At 32.5% G+C, this 26445-nt stretch overlaps 1 protein-coding gene across 1 annotated transcript; it reads left to right on the top strand.

Annotated features, from left to right (window-relative positions):
* The first annotated feature begins 17620 nt into the window (after positions 1-17620).
* On the top strand, positions 17621-25144 carry LOC149550908 (ATP-dependent 6-phosphofructokinase 6-like). The gene is made up of 14 exons (XM_089786475.1): positions 17621-18301; positions 20466-20512; positions 20739-20778; positions 20913-20975; positions 21062-21199; positions 21508-21666; positions 21774-21827; positions 22373-22441; positions 22651-22780; positions 23103-23143; positions 23591-23815; positions 23929-23974; positions 24154-24308; positions 24563-25144. Exons 1-14 carry the CDS (start codon positions 17999-18001, stop codon positions 24869-24871), a joined length of 1779 nt encoding a protein of 592 aa, XP_089642601.1. The 5' UTR covers positions 17621-17998; the 3' UTR covers positions 24872-25144.
* The last annotated feature ends 1301 nt before the right edge of the window (positions 25145-26445 follow it).

Below are 26445 nucleotides of genomic sequence, written 5' to 3'. Positions count from 1 at the left end.
TCCACGTTCTATTTCGACTTCTAGAAGCCTGCAAAGTACATCGAGCTTTCCTTGCTTAAATTTTTAAGATTCAACTATCAGGAAAATACCAACTTTGAAGGTTTACTTTTTCAGTTGTTTAAGAGTTGATTTCTCAGAAAGGCATCTGATAAATTTGACTCATTTAGTTAATGAATTTGATTCAAAGAGAGCAAGCTGGTCAACAGAGTTCTAATTGCTTGCCAAGGCAACTGTAACATGCAAAGATGAACAGGATATCAATCTGTACTAAAGGATATCCTTGGGAAGGCATTCCATAATTGTTTTGGAAGGCATTGAATAATACTCAATCGGATGGGGAAATTTGAGGTCCAATTTTCTAAAACCAGTAAGATTGAGATTCAATTTCCTAAAAACAATCGATAAGGTCCAAGAATCGTCATGTTTCCACGAATTTGGAGAGTCTATTCGTTTTGATCTAATTAATAACTATGATGCAAGTCTGGAAGATTCATCCACGAATGATGGAGACTATCCATGGATTACTTAATTCAAGTGGACAACGATCTTTCACAATTTTTGAATATTATTAGGATCTAACTAATAACTATGGTAGAAAGCAGCATTTTTTGAATTACGACGAGATGAGTTTTGTTCACATTTACCTCCTAAGTACCCCAAAAAGAGCTTAATACTTTAATAAACCTAACAAAAATGATGGAACGAAATTTTGTTGCTGGAAGCTTAAATGGCACCTCATTCTATAAATTTGCAAAGAAAATAATGGTTTCATATGACCGGCACAATTAAATAAGAGCTAAGAGCAAACAACCCGTAAACAATTTACATAGGCAATTAAATAAAAACCAAACAACTAGGAAACAGTTTACTTAGATAGTAAAGTTGGGATTGTTAACTGAGTTGAACTAAATGTAACATTGTAACATTATGATAAATCAAATAGGCTATCAGGGCTAAGTGTAACATTGTGATGAATCAAATAGGCTATTAGGGCTGAGCTTGGCTATAGTCAAACGATTCTATTGTAATTTTGGATGATGCCTTTTTTAATAATGAAACTCTCAAAAGTTTGGATTAGAGTAGAAAATTTTGTAGATCAATGGTATACATTGTGTAATTTTTTCTATCTATTGTGAACTTCATTTATAAAATTAATTAATTTGTGATTGATTATATTTGTATATTGAATATTATTGAAGTAAAAAACATGCAGAAACAAGAAAGGATTTGGGATCATTTATATATTAAGAAGAAATAGGCACAACAACTAAAGCAAACAACACCAATCAGAAATAAGATAGTAAAATTTACTACAACCCAAGTTCAACACTACTAACATTGTCTTCAAAACTATACATAGAGGAGGTCATGGACATAAAAAAAAATAGATTTGAGTCCATAGAAGTGAGGAATTGAGATGAAGAGAACAAAGTGTATGAAGCGATAAAGTACACAAAGAAGATAGAGAGGGGAAATAATTTTTAAGAAGTACATATCAAGCATGCAAGTGAAAATGGAGATGGGACAACAAAAACTAGAAGCCATAACTACAACAATGGAAATCAATTGAAAGTAAGGGGTCGGATTTAACAAAAGTAGAGGACACAAAAAATTCAAGTAGCCTTGGTGGATATGGAAGTTAGAGTCTCAACTAAGGGCATGTGTAGAAGACGTGAGATCTTGGTCTCAAGTGGTTATCGAATTAGAAAACAAACAAAAGAGGATTGTTGAAGAAGAAGTCAAAAGACAAATTAAAGAAGAATAAAACAAGCATGGCAGAGTGGCGAATATCATTGTTAAAGTGACAAAAGAAAAAAAAGAAAATGAGAGAACCAACACTCTAATGAGGGACTTTCCTAGAGATCAACTGAAGTGGACAAGTGGTATTCAACAAGCAAACATGATAGGTAAATGGATGGATGGAGGGAGGGAGAGACAAACACATATGGGTTACCTTAAGAAATGTAGAGGACAAGAAAATTATTCTTAGAAATAGAAGGTTGCTTAGAGACACATTTCTATCTAGATGAAGACCTATTTTTTCCCCAATAAGAAGAAGAAAGGAAGGCATGGGAAAAGGTGAAAACAAAAAGAAATAAAGGGAAATGGGCTTGGTTGAAGAATGGGAAAGCCCAAATTAGTAAATGCGAATCAAATGATAAATAGGAATTAAGGGCCCCACATGATGCTTAAGTGTTGTAAGTTGGAACTATATCCCTAGATAAGAGGTCCTGAGAAGGTTCCCATAAAGGAGTTGAGAGATATTATCATCAGTATAGAAATATGCAAGCACGATGGTTGTAGTGTATCATACATTGAAGTACCATAATTCAAAGGTTACAAGACATTTTTAGTTTGGAGTAAAGGGAATGAGACATGTAAATGACAATGTGGGGCTATGGTGCTTATTCATGAGAGGTGGTATGACATTGTAAAATTTGAGTAGTATCTAAATAAATAGTATATTTGGTAGAAAATTACAATGAATTAGATAACTTTCAGGATGACTGCATTTTACTTTGCCATGCAAAACTCTAAGTTCTATAAGAGGAGGAATCTAGACAATGAAGATCCATATGCATCATTGAAAAAAGATATTTCAGTGTTCAACACCATCGGTGACATAATGTTAGTGGGGGCCTTCAAAGCTAGGACAACTTTTAATCATCATAGCTGATTGATAGTGAAAAAATGGAAAATAATCCTTTATGGTTGGAAGAGGGAAACACTCAATCTTGCAAAAGAGCCTCATAAGATGGTAATGAAAGTGTTACACATTTTGAATTGAATTAGTGGGTTTGCATAGTTTGCTTGGTATGATTATTTTCAATAGGTTGAGAGGTTTTCCAAAGTCAGGGGTATCACATGCAAAACATATAATGGCTAGTATGGGGTTGACTATGTAATTTGTTCACGAAATCTTACAATTAGAATGCTTGAGCTTGACGTTGGTGTATGCCCTATAAAGATAAATTTTGATTACATGTCTCTATATATTAAGTTGGATGCCACTTCTAATAGCTCACATTATAAACAAGATCCTAACATGGAAAATAAAGGAACCAAAAAAGGATAAATCCTTTTAAATCAAAAGAACAAGGACATATTCAATGCGGTGCTTGAGCAATAATTTCATGAAATAAATAACCTCTTGGTGGTTGACAAGGTTAATGATGAATGTGAATAGGTATGTAGTAGCTTTGTTGATTTATATAACTCACTTGACTTATATAATTCACAAGGTTTTAAATCCATGTAAAAGATCACACAATAGAAAGAGGGATACTTGCACCAAAATTCCATGGTACCATGAGGAACGTAAGGCAACAAAGAGATCCATAAAGGGAAAAGACAAACAAAGAACTCAAGAAGTGGTATGAAAAATTGATTTACCCAAAAAATAAAGGGTATGCTAAAGGCAAGAAGGCAAAAGTTAATATCCCCTGGAAAACATGATCTTGAGAAGTTTTGGAAAGAACTATAGTAGGTGAGAAAAAAAATAAACAACAATATTACAGATGCACATTGGCTTGAATATGAAACATTTCTCTATGAACATCCATAAAAAGAGAACACTCCTATAGTGAAAACATCAGAGGATTTTTTCACAATTGATGATATCAACCTAGAGATAAATAAATTGGCAAATAATATAGCTTGATATTGATAGGTTGTAACAAGATGAATTTCTAAAATGGGGAGTGGGAATCCTTGCATCTCACATAAAAGGAATCTTCAATCTATCACTCATGAGGGTTTCACATTTGATTGGACAACTAGTGTGGTTGTTCCTCTCTTCAAGAGTGTGGATATCAATAATCCATCTAACTACCACTCTTTTATGGTTAACCCTCTTCTTGGAAAACTTTTTGGGAGCATTATAGAAATGTAGAATTAACAACTAGGAAGAAGGTGAGGGTAAAAGAGAAAAAGGACAAGCTGGTTTTAGACTAGATACTACATGATTGGTCATTGCATCACTATTTGGCATTTAATATAGAAAGTATGGGACAATAAGGGAGAATAAGCTTATTGTTGTTTTGTACACTTCAATAAAGCCTTCGACATAGTGCCTAGTAATAAGATAAGGTACAAAATAAAAGAATTGGATAATTTGGATGAGTATAGAGAAGTGATGCATAGATTACATGATGAAGTTAGAGCCAAAATCAAAACTGGTGAAGGAATTTCTGAATATTTTGGTAGCAAAATTGGTGTTAAATAGGAATGTCCTTTAAATCTTACTTTATTTGGGTTATACATCAATAAACTAGAAACTTGGTTAAGTAAATAGATGGGGAATGTGTTCCTTTGTCTAGGTATGTGGTGAAGCTTCTCTTGTACACTAATGATCTTATTTTGATATAAAAAATGACTCAAGGATTAAGACATAATTTAGAGGTCTTAGAGAACTTGTGCTAGGGATTTGGGATGCAAGTGAATATTACTAAAACCAAAATTATGACTTCTCTTTAAGGAGAAGATAAGAACTTATTACAATCATTTTTTAAGACAACCCACTAGGAATTGTGAAGGAATACAAGTATCTTGGGATTGACTCCCATTATAAGATTGGTTAGGAGATACATAGAGAAAGAAAGAAAACAAGGGATCTCTAAAGATTCATTTTAATTGCAAAATAGATGAAAGACAACAAAACTTTGGGATTGGAACATCAAGAAGACTCTTTTTGGTTTGCTAGTCATGTCAGAGGTTCTTTATGACTATGTGTAACACCCCGCTCATCAACCCAAAAGAAATAAACCTAACATGTTACAATGTTTACTAGATATACATATATCATCAGCAAAATAATCATGAACACATGAAATAACTAAGTAGCTCATCACATAAATCAATTGAGTATGAAATAACATCCAAATGAAATCTGGTAACTAAGTATTGCTAATCATAAAATAGACCTAAAAGAACCTGACAATCCAACATGAAAATAAAACTAGGGGTAGGCATTACATCTACTCCCCTTGGACTTAGGCTTACTCCTAGAAGCCTACAAGAAAGGTAAATTAAAGCACTCATTGTGCTAGTCTCATAGGACCCTTTCCCCCTGTAGAAGGATAAGACTCCACTGTAAACACCCAAATAAGAACAACAAAAATGTTCATAAAGTCAACAAAGTTATACCACCTTAAAGTGAAATCATAAGAAATATGTCTAAAATCCAATCTCAAGACTAAATCAAGTTCTTCCTTTTTCCATGTTTCAAGTATTTCAGTTTGAAGTTTCCAAGTGTTCAAGTTGCAAAGATACATAACACTATTTAGTTTTGTTTCAGTTTAACTAGTTCGAGTGTTCAAGTTTTGTTTTTAGTTAACTAGTTCACAACTAGCGGCGTTCCAATATACCCAGAGCTCCCAATGTAGAAACTCAAGCTTTGATACCAGATGTAACACCCCACTCAGGAACCCAAAAGAAATAAACCTAATATGTTATAATTCTTACTAAACATACATATATCATCATCGAAATAATCATGAACACATGAAATAACTAACTCATCACATAAATCAACTGAGTATGAAATAACATCCAAATCAAATTTGGTAACTAAGTACCGCTAATCATAAAACATAATCATAAAACAAGCCTAAAAGAATCTGACAATCCAACATGAAAAGCAAACTAGTGGTAGGCATTACACTATGAGGTTTGGAGTGGCATCATGTCAAAGTTTGGATGGATACATCTAGAGAGAATTCATAAACACCTAATCATAAGAAATCTCAAAATTAAAACCTATGTGACTTATTAAATTCTTTTGGAAGAGGTTGTGACTTCCATTCAAGGCTTCGATGATGGTTTGATTACTTAGTTACTTAAAGAAGGTTGAAAGCATGCATGATTGTTGTTGGCCAAAAATTGTGAAAGGAGAGGTTCTTAACCATAGAAAGAAAAATTGGATGCATCAAAATTTAAAATGGTTGGATAATAGAACACTAAGCTACATGAGTATCCTAACACAAATTTGGACATAAAAAAGTTTGTTTTAGAGAAGTTTCAGATTGCCACATGCACTAATAATGTTGGTAGAAAACAAATTACTACATTCAAGAATTCAACCCACTAGGGAACATGGTGATAAAGTGTATCTAGGGGCTGCAACTAAAGGGAAGGCAAGGATAATAGTGGCACTAATGAGGATGGGATCACATCATCTCAAATGTAAGACAAGTAGACAAAAGAGGCCAAAAGAGGCTTTGGTGGAGAGAACTTGCATCTTTTGTAGGATGGCCAAACAATTATTTTTTGGTTAAGATCCATAGTAGAAGACCAAAAACAAAAAAATATATGGAAATTTCCTAGAGCTAGAAACTTTTGGTCCCTTAGAATGTTTGGTCTCGTGGGCACAATTGAAATATTTCATTTCATTTCAAAGTGGTGTAGAGGCATCATTAAGGTGTGAGTTTACTCAATAGGTAAATACTTTTCTTATTGGGGGTTCAAATTAATAGTGATGAGAAACATCAAATATAGCATTCTTAAATAAATGATCTATATGATAATGATGCAATTTTGATTTATTTATTATTTTTTAGGTCAAAATCTTTAGTAGCCCAAATTAAAGTGATAAGAAAGATTAATATTATTCCCAAACAAATGATGTATATGATATTAATGCAATTTTGATTTTTTATTATGCTTTAGAATAAAGTTTTCTTTATCTATTTCTATTGCATTTTAACATAAATATGTGTTGAAATAAAAGCATACTGGATGTCTTTAAATTCCATGACATAACATGTTGTACAAGATATGTGTAAGATCAACTTGTAATGTTTTAAAACAATGGCTGAAAAGTTTGAATTTTATTTAGAATCTTGAAATTTAGGGACCATTCTTGCAATTTGCAAGTTGAGCTTGGTCAACCTTGTAACCAATAATTATACCATCTTAGAATATATATTATTTATTGTAGGTAAAGAAAAAGTGTTTAGAAATCAATGCAAAATAGGGTTGAAAAAAGGGACCCAAAAGAAATAAAAATTAGTATCATATGATAATTTTACTATAACATTTTGTCACCTCTTTGATATACATGCAAATCTTGGGACTGCACATTTCAAAGTATATGTAAATTATGCAATGGCCCCACCTTCTAAATTAAAATCTAATAATAAAGAACAAAATACAATATCTAAAGTGCATCAAGACAAGTACTATATTTTATTCTTAGTATTGAATATTACGATCTCCTATTTTTTTTCATATTTACAAGCTTATCGTAATTCTAATCTCATGTTGACATGGTCATTGTAGGTTCGCTACATTGGATATTGGAGTTCTTCTCAAGAAAATACCTCAAGCACTCAAGATTTTGAATTGTTTGAGGACAAGCAATTTTGGGAAGGACAAACTATGATGTCCCCACCTTCTAAATTAAAATCTAATAATAAAGAATGAAATACAATAAATAAATAGTAAATAAAAAATAATAATAATTAAAATAATAATAATATTTAATTAATTATTGATATAATATTACATATCAATTATTTGATTATAATATGAATATAATTTAATTATAATGTAATATTAAGTCATAATATATAATACAAATGAAATCATTTCAATTACAAGAAAGATAATTTTATATTCATTATACCGAGAGAGATACACAATGAGAGAAGCAAATCCTAGCAAAGGAATATTCCAAGGAATAATCCATGTAAGGAAAAAATATTTGATGGGAGTTACAAAACAAATTTAATTGTAAAAATCAATTCAAAATAGCAAATTCCATTTGGCATTCACAAAACAATTTTAAAACAAATTAATATGTGTAATGTCATTTGGCACTCATAATTGTTAACAAATAGAAATAGAAAAGAAATTTAATAGAAGTTACAAATGAAATTTGTTTTTAATAAAATGTGTAATGCCATTTTTGGCAATCACAATTATTAACATATAGAAATAGAAAATAAATTTAATGCGATTTACAAATGAAATTTGTTTTTAAAAATCAATTTCAAAAAAAAAATGCCATTTGGCATTCCCAAAAACTTTTAAAACTATATTAAAATATGTAATGCCATTTGGCAATCATAACTATTAAGAAACAAAATAGAAAATAAATTTGATGGGAGTCACAAACTTTTTTTAAAAATCAACTAAAAATAGAAAATGTCTTTTGCATTCAAGAAACATTTTTTTTAAAAATAAGATAAATTGTCAAATAAGATTCTCAAATATAAAATAGATAAAAATTAATATTAACTATGCCTAGTGACATTTGCTTTTTCGGATTTGATTTTTCAATTTTTTTATAATTTTTTTTCCTAGATTTTCTATTTCTAAAGTTAGAAAAGTGTATATAGGTAGATTTAGTAAAAAAATAAAATAAGAAATTAAATACCTCTTATTTTTCTAAATTATAATTAGGATGTTTCTATATTTTCTTCATATTTATCTATTGGAAATGTCATTATACTTAGTTAGAAAAAAAATATAATAATATAGAAATGATTTAGTTATATAATGATAACAATTTCTTGCTTTTTATTATTAACCATAGTTAATGAGTTCTTTGAAAGTAATAGGAATACCATGAATGATAAATCCTAGAGAAAAATAATTCAATATGGAATATACGTTCAGTATAAGGTTTATCATTAAAGAAAGTGATCATCAAATTTTTGAATTTAATATTAATCTATAATCTATGGTGTATATGTATTTTTAATTCTTTTTCAAGTATAATTGTGTTGTACTTTTTGACTTAATGTTTCAAATCACAACTTCACCCTTAATTGAGACTTAAACTCTAACAATAAATGTTCATGTTTCAAAACACAAATTACCTTAAATAAATTGAAAGTTACCCAATAAAATTGAGACTTGGCACTAATACTAAATTAAGTTGAAATCTAAATTTAATTATAATTCCACTTGCAATCTTAATAAAATATTAATCACTATTAGAGGGTATAATGTGTGTGTGTGAGAGAGAGAAAGAGAGATCAAGGGGTATTTCTAGAGAGAGACAAGGCACCCTATTATGTTTTCAATAGAGAGAGAGAGAGAGAGCTTAGAGATATGGTTAGAGAGAGCGATCACGATGGTGAAATAAGGGGGGAGGGAGGGAGAGAGAGAGAGGGAGAGCGCAAGAGAGGGAGGGGGGGAGGGAGGGAGAGATTGAGAGAGAGTGGGGAAGGGGTAAAAGAGAGAGGGATCAACATATCTAGAGAGAGAGAGATGATAGTGAAATAATGGGAGAGAGTGAGAGAGGTTTATTAGAGGTCATAACGAGAGAGAGAGAGAGAGAGAGAGAGAGAGAGAGAGAGAGAGAGAGAGAGAGAGAGAGAGAGAGAGAGAGGTGGGTGTGATTAGGTGTCATATATATAGAGGCAAGGAAAGGGGTAGGGGAGGGAGGGAGAAAAAGGGAGATAAATATTAGACAACATATCTAAATAGAGAGATATAAGAGTGAAATAATGGGGGTGGGGGGGAGAGAGAGAGAGAGAGATTCATATTTTTATTTTATTTTAGAGAGGGAGACTAGCAGTAGGGGATAGAAAAATAGAGAGAGACGGGTTATATTAATATGGTATACTATAATATACCCTAACCTAAATAAAATTTAATTATAATTATTAAAAATAAATAGTAATTGTCAGTTTACTATTAATAATATATTAATTCATATAATGGATAGGCCAATATTAATATAATATAAGTATATACTTAGATTAAAGTTTTTAAAAAATGTCTTCCATGGTGCGTGGCCTACTAGCTTATATATATATATATATATATATATATATATATATATATATATATATATATATATATATATATATATATATATATATATATATATATATATATATATAATATGTTGAGAGTCATCCTTCTCAATTTACCTATTTTAATTCAAATCCTAACCCACACAAAAAAAACCATAGGATTTAAATTAAAATAGGTGCCTCGAGAAGGATGACTCTCGACATATTATATATATATATACAAGCTAGTATAGATGTAGCTGTATCCACCAATATCTTGTCATGCTATAGAGGACTTTCATATTATTTTAGCGGCGGGACCTATGCCCTTGTCTAGCCCTTGTAGGCATCGTTAGAATGCACAGTTCCTCACCCTCCATCTAAGGTGCAGTACTGGGACCGCTAAGAGAGGAGGAGCCCCACGTTGGTACTTGGCCTTGGATGACATTCGTGATTGCTGCAGAGGTGGGAATCAATAAGTAGATCCACAACTACCATCCCACCCATCACTGCGAAGGCATACTCGAGCAATAGGAGCCAACATGTGAAATCCTAACATGAATGGAAAGTTTAACATAGTCGCTAAGCTGGAGTCTATGATGTATCCTATGAATAAAATTACTAATTACCATAAATAAATCAATATGTTACAAAAAGGTGTATCGTGATCAACATGTCTCTTGGATGAATTAGATTCATCTGCAAGTATAAGAGGGCATTCGACCTCTCTTTACTGGAAAAAGGGATGTAAGAGATATATCAGAGAATTACTGGTAAATGGAGGAAGGTCTGGACTAAACGATCTCTACAGTTCACTACTGCATATATATATATATATATATATATATATATATATATATATATATATATATATATATATATATATATATATATATATATATATATATATATATATATATATATATATATATATATATATATATAATATGTTGAGAGTCATCCTTCTCAATTTACCTATTTTAATTCAAATCCTAACCCACACAAAAAAAACCATAGGATTTAAATTAAAATAGGTGCCTCGAGAAGGATGACTCTCGACATATTATATATATATATACAAGCTAGTATAGATGTAGCTGTATCCACCAATATCTTGTCATGCTATAGAGGACTTTCATATTATTTTAGCGGCGGGACCTATGCCCTTGTCTAGCCCTTGTAGGCATCGTTAGAATGCACAGTTCCTCACCCTCCATCTAAGGTGCAGTACTGGGACCGCTAAGAGAGGAGGAGCCCCACGTTGGTACTTGGCCTTGGATGACATTCGTGATTGCTGCAGAGGTGGGAATCAATAAGTAGATCCACAACTACCATCCCACCCATCACTGCGAAGGCATACTCGAGCAATAGGAGCCAACATGTGAAATCCTAACATGAATGGAAAGTTTAACATAGTCGCTAAGCTGGAGTCTATGATGTATCCTATGAATAAAATTACTAATTACCATAAATAAATCAATATGTTACAAAAAGGTGTATCGTGATCAACATGTCTCTTGGATGAATTAGATTCATCTGCAAGTATAAGAGGGCATTCGACCTCTCTTTACTGGAAAAAGGGATGTAAGAGATATATCAGAGAATTACTGGTAAATGGAGGAAGGTCTGGACTAAACGATCTCTACAGTTCACTACTGCATATATATATATATATATATATATATATATATATATATATATATATATATATATATATATATATATATATATATATATATATATATATATATATATATGTCGAGGAGAAATTGTCATGACTCAATATTTCGACATGCTTTTTATTCAGACTTATTACGTTGATTGACTGTTTGACTAAGACTATGTATGACTCAACTTGAGTCGAATACCTTTATATTTTTGTCAAGACTTTATTAGTTGATGATATTAGATGGATAAATTTTACTTATTGTCAATATGTGATGTTGTTTTATGTTCGACTTTATGGTTTGCAACATAATGGTTAAAGATTGTGATTTCAATTATATGTTTATATATGATGATGTATGTTGAAGGTTTTAAAATTTGTATTTAAGATATTATTTATTTATTATAATGATGACATTACTGACGCATTGGGTGATGTCGAGTTTGTGAGTGTGCAGGTACTGAAGGCAGAAGGGTGGTTGAGGTAAAGAAGTGTAGCTCCTTGGCAAGGTTGGTTTGGAATTTGTATGGTGTAGTCGCACACACACTTAGTTGTTTTTATTTGAATTTAAATCATTTTCTTTGAATTTAATTAATCTAGATGGATTAAATGTTTTCTTTATGATAATGTGGCATAAATGAAAATAAAAAAATAAAAATAAAAATAAAAATGAATGATTAAATATTATTCCTTTAGTAATATTATAAGTTAGATTATAAAATAAATATTAAACTCTCAATTTATTTTTCCTTAGTAATTACAAACATGAATTTGAAATGGTAGTAGTTAGTCGGAAAAAAAAATGGTAATTAATAGTTTTTCTATTTTGAAAATGGTGGATTTGAATTAGATGTGGAAGCTTTAATAGAACTTAAAGTTTATTTAAAATTCTTGAGCCAAGTGGTAGTTGTAGATCCAAATAAGGAAAATTAATTGATTGCTAACAATTTTAAAATTTATGATCATGATGGAAATCACATAAGAATATGGAAGTGATCTTGATTTAGTTAAAAAAATTTGTTTAATGGAAGTGTAAGTTTATTTATTTCTAAAGCCAAGTGTAATTTTTTTAAAATTATGAATCATCCTATTTGTTGCTGGCTGCAATAATGAGGGGAAGAATGATCTGTTAAAAGAAGAACTGACAAAAAAAGATTTTATAACTACAAGTATCATCGAGTATCATTAAGAAGAAAAAACAATTTTTATGGAGGAAAGGCGACATTAAAAAGGGTGGGTCAAATTGAAGAGGGGGACATTTTTTTTTTGTCTTTTAAAAAAAGAAAGAGGGAAGACGTTTTTGGGCAGAGAGGGGGAGAAAGTGTGTGGGAAAAGGGGAGAAGGATTAATCCTTCCCAAATTCTGTAGGGTGAATTGGACGTATGCAAAGGGAGGACAAATTTGTTGATAAAAAAAGAGAGAGTCAGTGGTAAAATAGGAGAGGAGGACACAACAACTGTAGAGATAATTTGATTTTTGAGAAGCTTCAAGGGTCTTGCGCTTTCTACAAATAGTTTAGGTTCCCTTTTACTTTTCTTTCCATTATTATGATGTCAGTATGTGGTTAAATTATCTATTATTGGCAATGCAATTATCAAGGAAGAAAGTTTTAGTTGCTATTTGACATGGTAAATTATTCATAGATAGAAAAGATGTAGTCCGCTTTCAAATCTGTACTGATACAAACCAACAATATGCCTAGTTTGTTTATTTATGTAAAACACTTAGATTGGAAGGAAGTATTATAAGTTTGAGCCTATAATTAGTTGAGTATTGGTTTCATTTTATTTTATTTATTTTTATAAATTTACATCTGCTATTTTCATTAGCATATGTTTGGGAAGGAAGTTGTAACTGATTAGTTTAGTTGGAAGAGGTTTTATTTATGCTTCTAGATTTTCATATTGTTTTTTTGAAATTGTGTTGTGATTAATGAGGAGGAATTTATTCTTTGCATTGAGACTTAGTTGTGGGATGATTTATGTGTTTCCTTTGTTGAACATTTTGAAGCATTTGCGTAGTTGATTGCAAAGTAGGTGGGCATAAATTGAGTCAAACAGGGAGTGTTCGGTCTGAATTAGATCAATTATGCATGAATATATTTTAGTACACACACACACACACACACACACACACACACACACACACACACACACACACACACACACACACAACTAAAATTGATATTAGTTTAAACAAATCAAAACCATTACCAATAAACTACACTTGGTTTATTTCTACAGCATAACTTCCTAGAAATTAGCGTGGATTTTAGAATTTGAACATTTAATTGAAAATAGTGAATGTATACATTAGTAAACTCTAAATTTTTCTTTATGATCAAGGAAAATAAACCTCTATTTAGATGGAATTGTATCTTTTTATATTCGGAAATTGACTGAATATTATGTGATGGGAAATAGGATGAAAATGAATTATGTTTTATAAGTTTAGATAATATCTAAGTTATGATGTATTATCTTGTAGTTCAATTGAGTCAATAATGAGATATAAATTTTGATGGTTTCTAATTAAATATTTCTTTTTCTTAAATTCTTAAGCCAAGAAGTATGGGAGTACTGATGTTTGTACTTAGATTTCATATACTTTAAAGAAAATTGTGATGAAATTTGATTATTAGGAAGGATGTTGAATGTGGGATCAAAGAGGAGGGTAATTTATGGGAAACGTATTGTTTTTCCTTAGAAATTTACCTACTAGTCTTTTACACTAAATTGGTTCATGATGCTTGGCCAAGCTAGGTAAAACTTTTATGCATATGTTTGAAATGCATTTGGTTATTATTACATTATTTTCCCTCTTCCACATCCTTGTGTATGTTTCTACTAGACATATGTGTAAGTAGATTAGGTACAAAGGCTGCACCAGATCTTTCTGATCCAATTGTGCTGAGTTGCTAGTCTTCTTGTGCCAGGGTCAAGTAGTTCTCCTTAACCATAGAACCTCGGGGAGCTAACCACTCCATGGTTGGGCGATAAAAGTGCTTGGACCACTCTTTTGTCTCATGATAGTGGATGGACATTGTTCAGATGGCTCGGAGATGAGATTACATGCAGATGGACACTAAGGTTCGATGGCATGTTAATTTTATGTGATTATGTTTTATATGTTTTATATCATGCAAAGAGCCGATGTTATAATCATGTTTGACGTGTAGGATTTACATAGTCTTGACAAAAGATGTCATGTTCATATGATTTATTTCCAACATTTGTACTTTGCTTTGTATATGGTATCAATATGTGGTCGGCTTTGTATTATCAAGTGTATTTAGAGAAATTGATGATATGTAATAATGATTGTGTTTCCAATTATTCTCGACTATTTGTCAATATGTATAGATTTTCCATCTAGAAATGGACATTAAATTATATAGTTATGTGAATAAAATTGACTTTTGACTTTTCAAATTTAATATATATTTCCGCATCTTGAGGTTATTTGCATATGTGGCAATGATGTGGATTTTGATCTTTACAGAAACAATAGTTGGAAGATATATTTAACAGCCACATTAGCGTCCAACTATGCTATCGATATTCAATCCTTATTCAATAGAACTATTTCAAATCATAATATATAACTTTTTTCCATTTCTGGGTACTACATGTGTTTCAAGCCTTGTCTAAATTGGTAATTCAAGCAGATAGACTATTCAAATAGCAGCCAACATCCCTAAGACAAGCATCAAATCAAGTATTATGAGCATACATATATCTACATAATCATATAGAAGCAACCATTGAGAGATTAGGAACTCAACAAATATCTTAACCAGTTGTTAGAAAAAGAAAGGCGTGTTCTTTCCATTGGATAGAGGAAGATAGTAAATGGAGAGTGCTTACAGACATCTCTATGATAATTGAAAGGAGGTGTATGATAGATTGAAGAACTTATACACACCAACTGGCATTTATATATTTAAATTATTATACTAGAAAGACATTCATATGAAGTCACAAATAATATCCCAATACATAATATAAAAAGCAATCAAGATATCCATAAGTTCGCATCCTCCAAATCTATATATTGGCCCCCTCTCATTAGAAGGTCCATAGAGATAAGATCATCCATAAACCAATGTAATCATCTTATTGGCCAAAAGATCATTGTAGTTATAATATATCAATATATTCTAGGGTTTACAATTATGGTTTTATATAAAAATCAAGGCATATATTATCTACCATCTGTTTATTATCAAAATAACTATTAAGAATAAGAGTCTTAATAGGAAGAAGTCCCTCACAATTGCAGTGGTTAGATCATTATCTCGATATTATAAATTTGATTTTGATAAGGGACATTACAAATTCTCAATTAGATATGAACAATAGTTATTTCAACATTATTAAAGTATATCATCTCTATAAATGGATATAGTGAACCTAATTTCTATTGTTTTGGTGTCAATGCTCCATCAAAGCTAACAGAGATATAAGAAAATGCAATCGCTGGTATTTGTAACGTTATCAAAATGAGCTAGTACTAATAATTATTTTTACTATCTAAAAACATGAGAAGAAAAGAAAAAGGAGCGGTAAGTATTCTTGCCTTGGGTAGTGACAGGAAAAAAACGTGCAATGTAAAAATGTGATAAGGATTCAATATGACGTGATAAAAAATCTCTTCAAATATGACATTGAGTATCTATCTAGCACAAAATGACATCTTAAATTTCAATAATGAAAAGAATTATTATATATATATATATATGTCCCCTCCAATTGGTTGCATCACATGGATACAAAGTATTGGAAATAAAAAATAATACATGATGGTAAAAGATAATGTCAAATAATATGTGGCCATGTTTAAGCACATATATCGCGAGGACAACATTATGTTAGTATGTTTCTCCCAAGCGAGATTTGACCATGTTAGGGTATCATATGGTGACATAAGATATATTTAATAAACATGAATTTACAATCATATGATAAAGGCATGACTACCATAGATATTAACCTCAATATTGTATTGACATAAACACATATGTTGAAATGAAACACACTTATATCGATAAATCTTGTATAGTATAAAATTGAGCAATATGTCTTTGTAGTTTAGTGATTTCCTAGTATGCATTGATACTTGAAAATTGTGAAGTAGCACATGAAGCAAATTAGTAGGAAAGTGACTTAATATGCTTCGAATGAGACATAGATACATGCTAGTTTAGCATATACTACTTTCATACTATTGGTTTATATTGTTTTTATTGTTAGATCCACTACTTCTTTAATCCATTGGCTAGTTGGTTCTCTAAATTAACTAACTCCTTAAGCGTAAGAATGTGAGCTTGTATACATTCTCATTCTTCCCTTTTTTAGCATTATAAATCACAATGACAATCTTATTGTCATCTCGTAGAAATTTAAACCTGACCTCAAATGCCCTCTTTAGTGTGCCTCAAGAGATTGTGGATTCATCATCAAGCTTTGTAAATTAATTAATGGTTACACACCATAATGTTGTCAAAAGTACTCTCAACCAATAGTCATTTTCCTCCCAATTTCTTGTTATTCATATAGTTTCACATGTCTTGGAGGGTCGTATTGAGTCCTTAGATCCATTTGATTATGTGATCTCTTCAAATTGACATTTAGAATTTCTAGAGCAGTCACTATTTTTCTCAACCAATAAATACCCTATGCCTTAAACAAAGATGGCATTTTCTCTCTCAACATTTTAGTGCTTCACTTGCACTCGCTCCAAAATACGAATACACATTCACATTTGACATCCCTTTTACGTAAAAAATTACCTTCTGCTTTGTTCCTAAACTCTCTTTAATTATAAACTTATAATTAAATAGAAAACTTAAAGTTTTCTCTTTAATATTCTTAATCCTATATAAATTAATTATCCCCCATCATTACATACAACTTACATCTAATTCTTCTAAAGTCATATAACCCCATCAAAATTTAAATTAATCTAATCTAAAATTTATCTAAATTCATTTTTCGTTCTTACAAAAATATATCAATGATTAACTCACCCACCCCCTTAGTTTTCCCAAAACTATTTATAGGAAAATAATTTCTTTTAACTCATCTCTTTTAATTATATTCTATTAAATTTAATACAATTTAATCTCCAATAAAATCGTTATAAACCAAATAACTTCCCCAACTTTAACTAATAGGATCCAAATTCTAAATTGAAAAATATTTTAATCAAAACATTTGAATTAAAAGAGACAACTCCCAAAACAACGGCATCAAAAGAAAGCCAGATGATGGGACCCTGGTTTAGCAGACATTGAAATTGACCCAATTACATATTCTCCCGCTTTTCTTCTTGAGAACTTTCGGCAACAGTATTTCTTCCTAAGAACCTTCGGCAACAGCAATGCCGGGTTTTGACTCAAAACAGCGGTTTCCGCACTCTGTCTCGCTTAGCCGCAATTTTTCACTAAACAACCTGCAAAACACTAATATATTAACGGATCTCTTCTAATGTGCCCATTGCAACGAACGATCAGCTTTCTTACAGTTATTTCTGTATTCGAATTTCACATTGAAGAAGAAGAAAATTTGAGGTTTCGTGGATTTGAATGGCTTCATCTGCTTGCATTTCTGATTTTAGTACTCAGCACTTGGTCGCTCAGAAACAGTCATGCCATTACTCCTGCAGCAGGTTCTATGGTGGCAGCCATAGGAACACTAGGGTTGTTTTAAAACAAAAGTTCTTGTTCTTGACTGGGGACGTCAGATTAAGCTGTTTTCATCGCCGGGAAACCACTCATTTAAGGCATGGCGATCGGTTTCCGAGAGCAGAGTTGCAGAGAGAGAATTCTGATTTTGGGTTCGTGTTGGATGGCGTACCTCACCTCTCAGATTGGCTGCCCAACTTAACTGTAAGGATCCATGACGTCTTTCTATAAAATGCTTTCCCTGTATCATCTTTAGTGTTTATTTGTAGCAGATATATGGAATGATTTGAAGATCAATTGGTAATTTGGTAGCAAATCGCTCCATTATAGCCCTTTTAAAAATTGCAATGTTCTTGGGGGATCGGCTCATTGGTTTGATTGATTCCGACAATTGTTGTCTTCCTACAGTACCCGTCGTACCCTATGAAAATTCCCAATCGCAAGCAATCGATCACAACAGCATTGCAATCTGACACACTGGGAACCAGAATTCTTAGATATAAGTATTTGGTGTTTTTGTTACTCGTTAGTTGCAAGGGGCGAGTCCTTTATAACCAGAAGCATTTTGCTTCTTTGCATTGGAACTGTAGAAATCAGGGCATTTCAATTAGGTTAGTTACCTAATTTTCTTTCCAAAATATTGATAAATAGATGTTAGTATTAAGGCCGGAGTTGCCAGAAGCAACCAGAAGTTTAGGTATGCTTATTAGAACCGGCGTTTGTATCAAATTCTATATTGCGGTTTTAGAAATTGGGTCATTTTAAAGTTCAAACAGTTCAAGCAGATAGCCCTTTTAAGTCTAGCCCATTTTTTGTTGCAATATCAGTGGAAGCGCCTTTTGACGCGTCTCTTATAACTAGAGTATGAATCTACGTCTGCATTGAAGGTGCTGCCGTTAAAGCTTGTATCTAAATCTTCATTGAACTTGCTGTCATTAGAGCACGCACGGACATCATCATTTTGATTTTAGAAATCAGACCGTTTCAGATATTGCATTTCTGATTTTAGAAATCAAACCGTTTCAGATATTGCATATCTACTTTCCTAGCACTGAAGGTGCTGTTGCTAGTGGTAATCTATCCTTTTGATGCGTTTCTTATACCTAGAGCATATAGCTAGGATCTGGCTTATAATTCTACAGACCATTTCATTTCAAATTGATCAGGAGGATAGTTTTTTTCAATATTGTCTATAGGTGTAAATGATATGGAAGGGGCTACTGCTAGTAGAAAAGTTGCCTTAAGTGTGTTTCGTATAATTGAAATGTCTATCCACAGTTGCATTGTAATTTGGGTTCTAAATTTTTTGGTTATCTTTATCTTCTGTTTTTATTAAGAATGTGGAATTAACAGAGATAATAGAAACGAATTCATTGTTCTCTCAGAAATCTTATGCTACATTTGATAGAAATGCTTAACCTTATTAAGCAACCAATCCACATACGTAATATGCTGGGAAGTATTCTGCAAGGGCTATATAGTATTAGTAGTTCTTGTATATCATTTCTTGGCTTCCTCATTTAGCAACACTAGTTGCAAGAAACCCTGTATTTCGTTACTTTCGTGTTTCTTGCATGTCAAGTAATCCCATCAGTTGCAAGCTCAATAACTCTTTGAAAACCATAATTGTTTTGAGTGTATCAATATATTTTGAAGAGTTCTTTGGTTACGTGTTCAATTACTCTTTGGTTTGTTCGACGTAGGGCTTCGTCTAGTATGACTCTGGTTTGTTTAGACACTGTAGGCTATCACATATGTAGCTTATGCGATGTTTCAATTATTAAAAATATGCATGATTGAGGAATATCTTTAAAAATATAGTAAGTACATATAGGAAAATTTGTTTTACCGAAACCTTCGGAGGTTCCCTCATGTTTTGCTTTCTTATTTCTTTTTGAGGCCTCTTACCAAATGAGAGCTCTGTTGGAAACAAGAGGATCCATGTTTTGGCTTCTTGTTGATTTTGTACGGCTCTAATCAGATGAGATTCTCTTTGGGAACAAAAGGGTTTTCACTTTACTCATATGTATGGTTGAAATTCTGTTACCATTAAGTTTTTATCTCATGCCTTTTACTATTAGGCCTTGAATTAGGTTACCTATCATGGTAATCACTTGCAAATTATTCTATCTCTCTTCATATTAGGTTTAATTTATTATTAACAAGGCTGAACTTTCTTTCCCCTTAACCTCTACAATTAGGCCCGATATCTAGTTGTGCCCTGCTGCTTTGACTGACAACATGTTATTGGTCTTTGATATAAATACTAGAACTTTAAACAGAAAATCTCTTATTTATTTTGAAAGTAATCACAATGTTTCATATAGCTAATTCATAAGTTCAATTTGGTTGTTTTTGCAATTTGCAGACTTATCCCAATCCTCTACAAGAGAACCCTGCCTATTCTGATGTTGAGTAAGTCTAGACCATGAAATTCATTCATACTATTGTGCTTTTCAATTCAAGAGTGATGGTTTACTAAATAGTGTCATACATATATCTCACAAGATGCATTCATTTGATATGCCTTACGATATTCTTTGGGAGATTTCAGAGCTTACTGTGAATTATTACCAGGGTTTGTTATTCTACACTTCATTCTGCTTTCTCATTTAATGCTTTTTGTTTTGGCATTTTCCAGGCAGTTCTTTGTTCATCTGGATGATGTGGTTCCTAAAGACGTAAGTTCTTAGTTCTAAGATTGCATTTCATACATACAGTTGCTATTATGGCACTTACAATTTTTAACCGCTTACATTTTTGAATAAAGTTTATATCAAAAGCTTATTCTATTATTTGTTCATCCATATCGCAGATTGTTGTGCGAATGAATAGCCCCAGAGGAATTCATTTTCGTCGTGCAGGACCACGGGAAAAGGTATGTATATTCTATACAAATAGACTTCTAGATGGAGGGCCTTTGCATGCTCACACTGATTTCATGATGCTCGTTTTACTCAACAGGTCTGTTTTGAACCGGATAAAGTGCGTGCATGTATAGTAACATGTGGAGGATTGTGCCCCGGACTGAATACTGTCATTCGTGAAATTGTATGCGGTTTACAGAACATGTACGGAGTTACTGATGTTCTTGGTATTGTGGTGAGTGGATGCCTAATCCATTATTTCCCTTGAGCTGAAAGATTGAGAGTTATTTTAGATTATTTAAAACTGAGAGTGCTATCTCCTACGATCCTATCTCAGCAAAGAAGGGATAGCACATCTCTTTGTGCCCCACAGTCAACATCAAAGCTAATTGCGTAGTTGTTAGATTTAATGACTTAATATGAATGACAAAATTCTGAATAAGATATTTGTTATAGTCTTCCAGATTATTTTGGTTGAAGAAAGTAGTTGCCAAATGCATTATTTTCCTAAGAGATGTCAAATTTATGGATTATACTCTGCAGGGAGGCTACAAAGGTTTCTATTCTCACAATACAATTCCATTAAATCCAAAAGTTGTTAATGATATTCACAAACGTGGGGGTACAATTCTTGGTACTTCACGGGGTGGTCATGTCACTTCTAAAATAGTTGACAGCATTCAAGACCGTGGCATCAATCAGGTAACATATTTTTATTCTGAATAGAACTCCCATTTCCTTTACAATTTAGTGCTTTCTAGCAATATATATAGCATGGCGGATCGTGACTATTACCGTTTTGGGTATAGGTCTACATACTTGGAGGTGATGGAACTCAGAGAGGAGCAACGGTTATCTACGAGGTATTTAAATCTTTCCCAGATACAGTAACTTGAGCTCTGTAGCGTATAAAATGATACTACAGAAAAACATATTCTTGATCCAAAGAGAAAATGTCCTAGTACCAATTTTCTTAGTTCCATGTTGAGTAAATGAGAAAATTCCGTGAAGTGCATTTATTTGAACCCTCCAAGCAGAAGGCCTTTTGCAAAGGGATCAAAAGAAGTTTTTTGCAGACTCGTATCCTTTATGTTTAGGAAACAGGCATCCATTCCAACACCACATTTTGAAACCATTTATGCTTTTCCTATGTTGTCCTGTGAAAGACATCTTATCAGAAATAGTGGCTTAACTATTGCATCAGTGCTTGTAAATGTTCTAATTTTGGAGATTACGTGTGTGTCAAGAAATTCCCTTTTTGATATTTGAGTTCTGTATTAATCTCGAAGCCTGAATAGCAGCTTGTTGTCGTCTGGAAAATTAAGATTGTCACTTCATCATGTTCCATTTTAATGCCTCACTGTAATTTTGTAACCACTGTTGCTGTGAATGCTGAAATCATATGCAGGAAATCCAAAGAAGAGGTATGAAAGTGGCAGTTGCTGGGATTCCTAAGACTGTTGATAATGACATTGCGGTATTACGAAACTTTGAGTTTTATATATATTATGATTTATCACGAGCCATGAGCATTGTCAATATGAATTAACTATTGCTAATAAAATTGTTGAAACTGTCCAGATGATTTGGTACATACAATTTCTACTGTCTTGGCTTTGCATTTTCTACGATTAGCAGATTCAAGAGTAAGGAATACTGATCTTTCTTCTGGATATGAATTTTCAGATCATTGATAAGTCATTTGGTTTTGATACGGCTGTGGAGGAAGCACAAAGGGCAATCAATGCGGCACATGTAGAAGCAGAGAGTGCAGAAAATGGTGTGGGTCTGGTTAAGCTTATGGGTCGATACAGTGGTAAGTTGAGAGGGTTGTAATAGTTGTTTTCTTATATTATAAAGCCAATCTTTATGGTTTTATGTTTCCTAATTCATGATGAAAATGACCAAATCAACTGATTGTTTATGTCATAGAAGTGAAGCTTTAATGTAAATTTGTAAGCCATAGAGTATTGTTGGACACATTAGTGCCCCGATTTTCTAAAAGCAGATTGAGATCTGTATTTGTGTGTCACTCTATATGCGGCAATTGGGAATATATAGTATACCAAATTCTGATAGTCCAAATTTCTGAAATATCAATTTGATAAGGAAATGAGTGGGTTTCTTTTATGATGCAGGATTCATTGCTATGTACGCCACACTGGCCAACAGGGATGTGGTAAGGCCTTGATTTTATTTAGGTCTATTGAGTAAATATCTTATGACTTAGGATGCCTATTTTTTCCTTTGTGAGACTTCTTTACGAAGGATTAATTTTTGCGATCAGTCATTTTATATGTTTAAGTCTTTGATATTTTTTTGAAGTATTCTTTCTTTGCTGGGATTTATTTGGTGAGTATTTACTCACTAGTACACAAGATATATATTTTAAGTTATGCCAAGTGAGACTTTGGATAGATTGTAATTTCAAATCAACTGGATGCAATGTGCCACAGACATATTTCCATTGCTGCATAAGAATGCAAAGAAGTATCAGTTGAATGTAATCGTAATAATTAGTTAGGTTCACCAGGTTCTGAAGTTTATCACATGAGACTTTAAGATGTTTCTTTCGGCCAAGGAGACTTGTCATTAATCTCTGACCAGATTAGGTGTCTTTGTGCAGGATTGTTGTCTAATCCCTGAATCCCCCTTCTATCTTGAAGGGGAAGGTGGACTCTATGAATTTGTTAAGAAACGTATTACCGAAAATGGGCATGCTGTAATAGTTGTTGCGGAAGGTGCGGGACAGGAGCTTGTTGCTGAATCTATGCAGAGTATGGATAAAGCTGATGCTTCAGGAAACCAATTACTGCTGGACATTGGTTTATGGCTCTCCCAGAAACTCAAGGCAAGTTTAAAAATTGATTATAACATTGTTTCAAAGATTTTATCTACATTCTAACAAAATTAAACTTATCGAAGCCATTTAAAAAGAAGTAGCATTCATATTGTTGTCTTCAGGATCATTTTTGTACAGAGCACAGAGTCCTGAACTTGAAGTATATCGGTATGTCCCTTGCCATCACTGAAATCCTTTTTTTGATCCTTTTTTCTACTTTTTTCTTCTTCCGGTAGATTTCCATCTCATCTGTTTCCTTTCACAGAATCCTGAGTGCCACCTAAAGGATCTTTACTTTCTAGGTTGGGAAAGTAGATATGATTTCATCCAAATACTCTGTTTTGCAGACCCAACTTACATGGTCCGTGCGATTCCGAGCAATGCATCAGACAATGTTTACTGTTCTCTTCTGGCCCAAAATGCCATTCATGGAGCTATGGCAGGATACACTGGTTTTACTGTTGGTTCCGTGAATGGCAAACACGTTTATATTCCGAATGCTGTAAGTATTCTTTCACAAAATTTGAATATTTGACCATTTTATAGTGGGCAGGCTTAATATGAACATTAGAGGATAAGGTTTCTGGCATTTTAAGGTCATTCATGACAGATCAGAACAGGATGCTCCCATCCGAGGAACATGTTATAGTTTATATAATTACGCTTTTTTAAGTTTGAATAAACTTCTAGAGTATATCTTAGTCCAGTACTGTACTTTGGCATACCAAATTGAAATATTTTTCACATCTTCTGCAGCATATTACAGAGACTCAGAAGCAAGTCAATACCACAGACCGTATGTGGGCAAGGTTGCTCTCCTCTACAAACCAACCTAGTTTCCTAAGGTACGAAGAGGTTATGAAATACAAGAGGGAAAAAGAATCAACCAAAATGCTACAAGAACTTGACGCCTCTACTGAGAAAACCATCTCCTCTACTGTACAGGAGAAAGGAGTTGATATGAAGACAGCGGAGATTGCTTGTAAAGGGAATGGTGTGGCAAAGAACAAATCGTATGCTTATGTTAAAAATAAAGAGAAGAAGAAAGAAGAGGGTGTTAACTGAAGTTCCTGTAGCGCTTTAACAAACCTGCATCTAATATTACAAAGCATTGTTTAGATTAAGAGGCAAAGTAAAGCTTTTAATAGAGATAATCGATTAGTAGTGAGTGATATATAGAGAGAAAAGGAATCCAGAGAGTTTGATTTGGTTTGTCATTCATGCTCCATTTGAGCTTGCAGGGTCTGCACTGCAATACAAGATTTCCATTTGTAAAATTCATCAATTTTGACAATATAATACCAATTTAATGTGGCGCAGCTATTAACTGAGGAAAAACATGTGACAAACGTAATTTGAATTTCTTTTTTATGAAACCAATGTTAGCATGTGCTAACTAACATGTTGATTCGTAAATTTTTGTAAAAGACTAGTAATGGTGATCCCCACACTGCAGTTTTTTTAAAGCTCCATTGATTGTACAGATTCAATTGAGATGAAGGAATGTTACACTGTTCCCAGTACACGTATGACACATCTACCGCAACAGAGTGTGCTCGCACATTATAAAACACATGCGGATATATGCAATCCAATAAATAATTTCATTATTAATATGATACAAGAGTTAGAGCCGTCAAAAATAAGCATCATAATGTATCAATGTGTTAGGCAATAGGTGTGATGAGCAATAAAAAATAATCATAGTAGTCATAATGAGGGGCATTATAGTGAACAACTAGTCATTCCACAAACTGAGGATTAAGGTTCGTAAGTAGACATGTTGGCCAGAGGATGTGCCATACAAACATCTTTCCATCAATTTACCTTTAGTGGACTTGTGACACTTCACTTTCCTATCTTATGTGGGTGATAATTTATTTATTTATATTTCATGTTGTAAGACTAAGACACCTGTCATAATCATGTGTATTCTATGTTCTCACCTTGGTCTATTTGGCTAGGGGTGTTATCTTTAATCTCATTCTAGTTGATTCATTTAAGCGAATTCAATGAATTTTGCTATCATATTGTATTCCGATGAGGATACAATTTATTCTTGTCATATTGATTATCTCTTGTTGTTGTACTTTCTTATAGGCCTTTAGATCTTAGGTGGCCTCCATGACTAAATCTAACAACTAGGATACATGTACTTAGTCATCGTAATAGGGGATATCTTCCATATGCAACATCAAACACATAATTCTTCCTCAAACCATGAGATTATAAAGATGTTTAATAGGACCATAGCAACCTTGTGAAATTGAGTTCCTTTATTTGAAACCAAGAAAACAAACACTAGAATTTGTTTTTTTTAGACATCAAAATTTCAACCATGGTAATAGCCTAAAAGATCCTCCACCATGTAACAAAAAAATATGTGGTTGAAGGGAATTTATAGAGGAAGTTGGGAATATTGAGAATAATATATTCATGTCTAGAGACCACTTTTAGTTTGGTCCTTGGTCCACTGTTGTAGAATCCAACACTTGTTCCAACCATGTATGGTTGGTGACTTCTAAAATGATTTGCAAAACTATCTACACATTATTTTTTCTTAGCACCTAAGACCTAGAGCATGAATTCATTTAATATTCCTATCATAAGCTTAACAAGCTCAATTTTGGGAACTCTTG

Source organism: Cupressus sempervirens, chromosome 6 (genome assembly GCF_028749045.1).
Source record: "Cupressus sempervirens isolate cs-2001-9-10 chromosome 6, ASM2874904v1, whole genome shotgun sequence".
Taxonomy (NCBI): domain Eukaryota; kingdom Viridiplantae; phylum Streptophyta; class Pinopsida; order Cupressales; family Cupressaceae; genus Cupressus; species Cupressus sempervirens.
The sequence above is the reverse complement of the archived record's forward strand: the minus strand, read 5'-3'. Positions and strand labels throughout refer to the sequence as shown.

Excerpts from the sequence above, each read along its gene's own strand:
- LOC149550908 (XM_089786475.1), top strand. The coding sequence starts at position 17,999 with ATGGCTTCATCTGCTTGCATTTCTGATTTTAGTACTCAGCACTTGGTC. Across the intron at positions 20,513-20,738 it reads CCTGCCTATTCTGATGTTGA|GCAGTTCTTTGTTCATCTGG; the intron begins GTAAGTCTAGAC and ends GGCATTTTCCAG. Across the intron at positions 23,975-24,153 it reads CCTGAACTTGAAGTATATCG|ACCCAACTTACATGGTCCGT; the intron begins GTATGTCCCTTG and ends TCTGTTTTGCAG.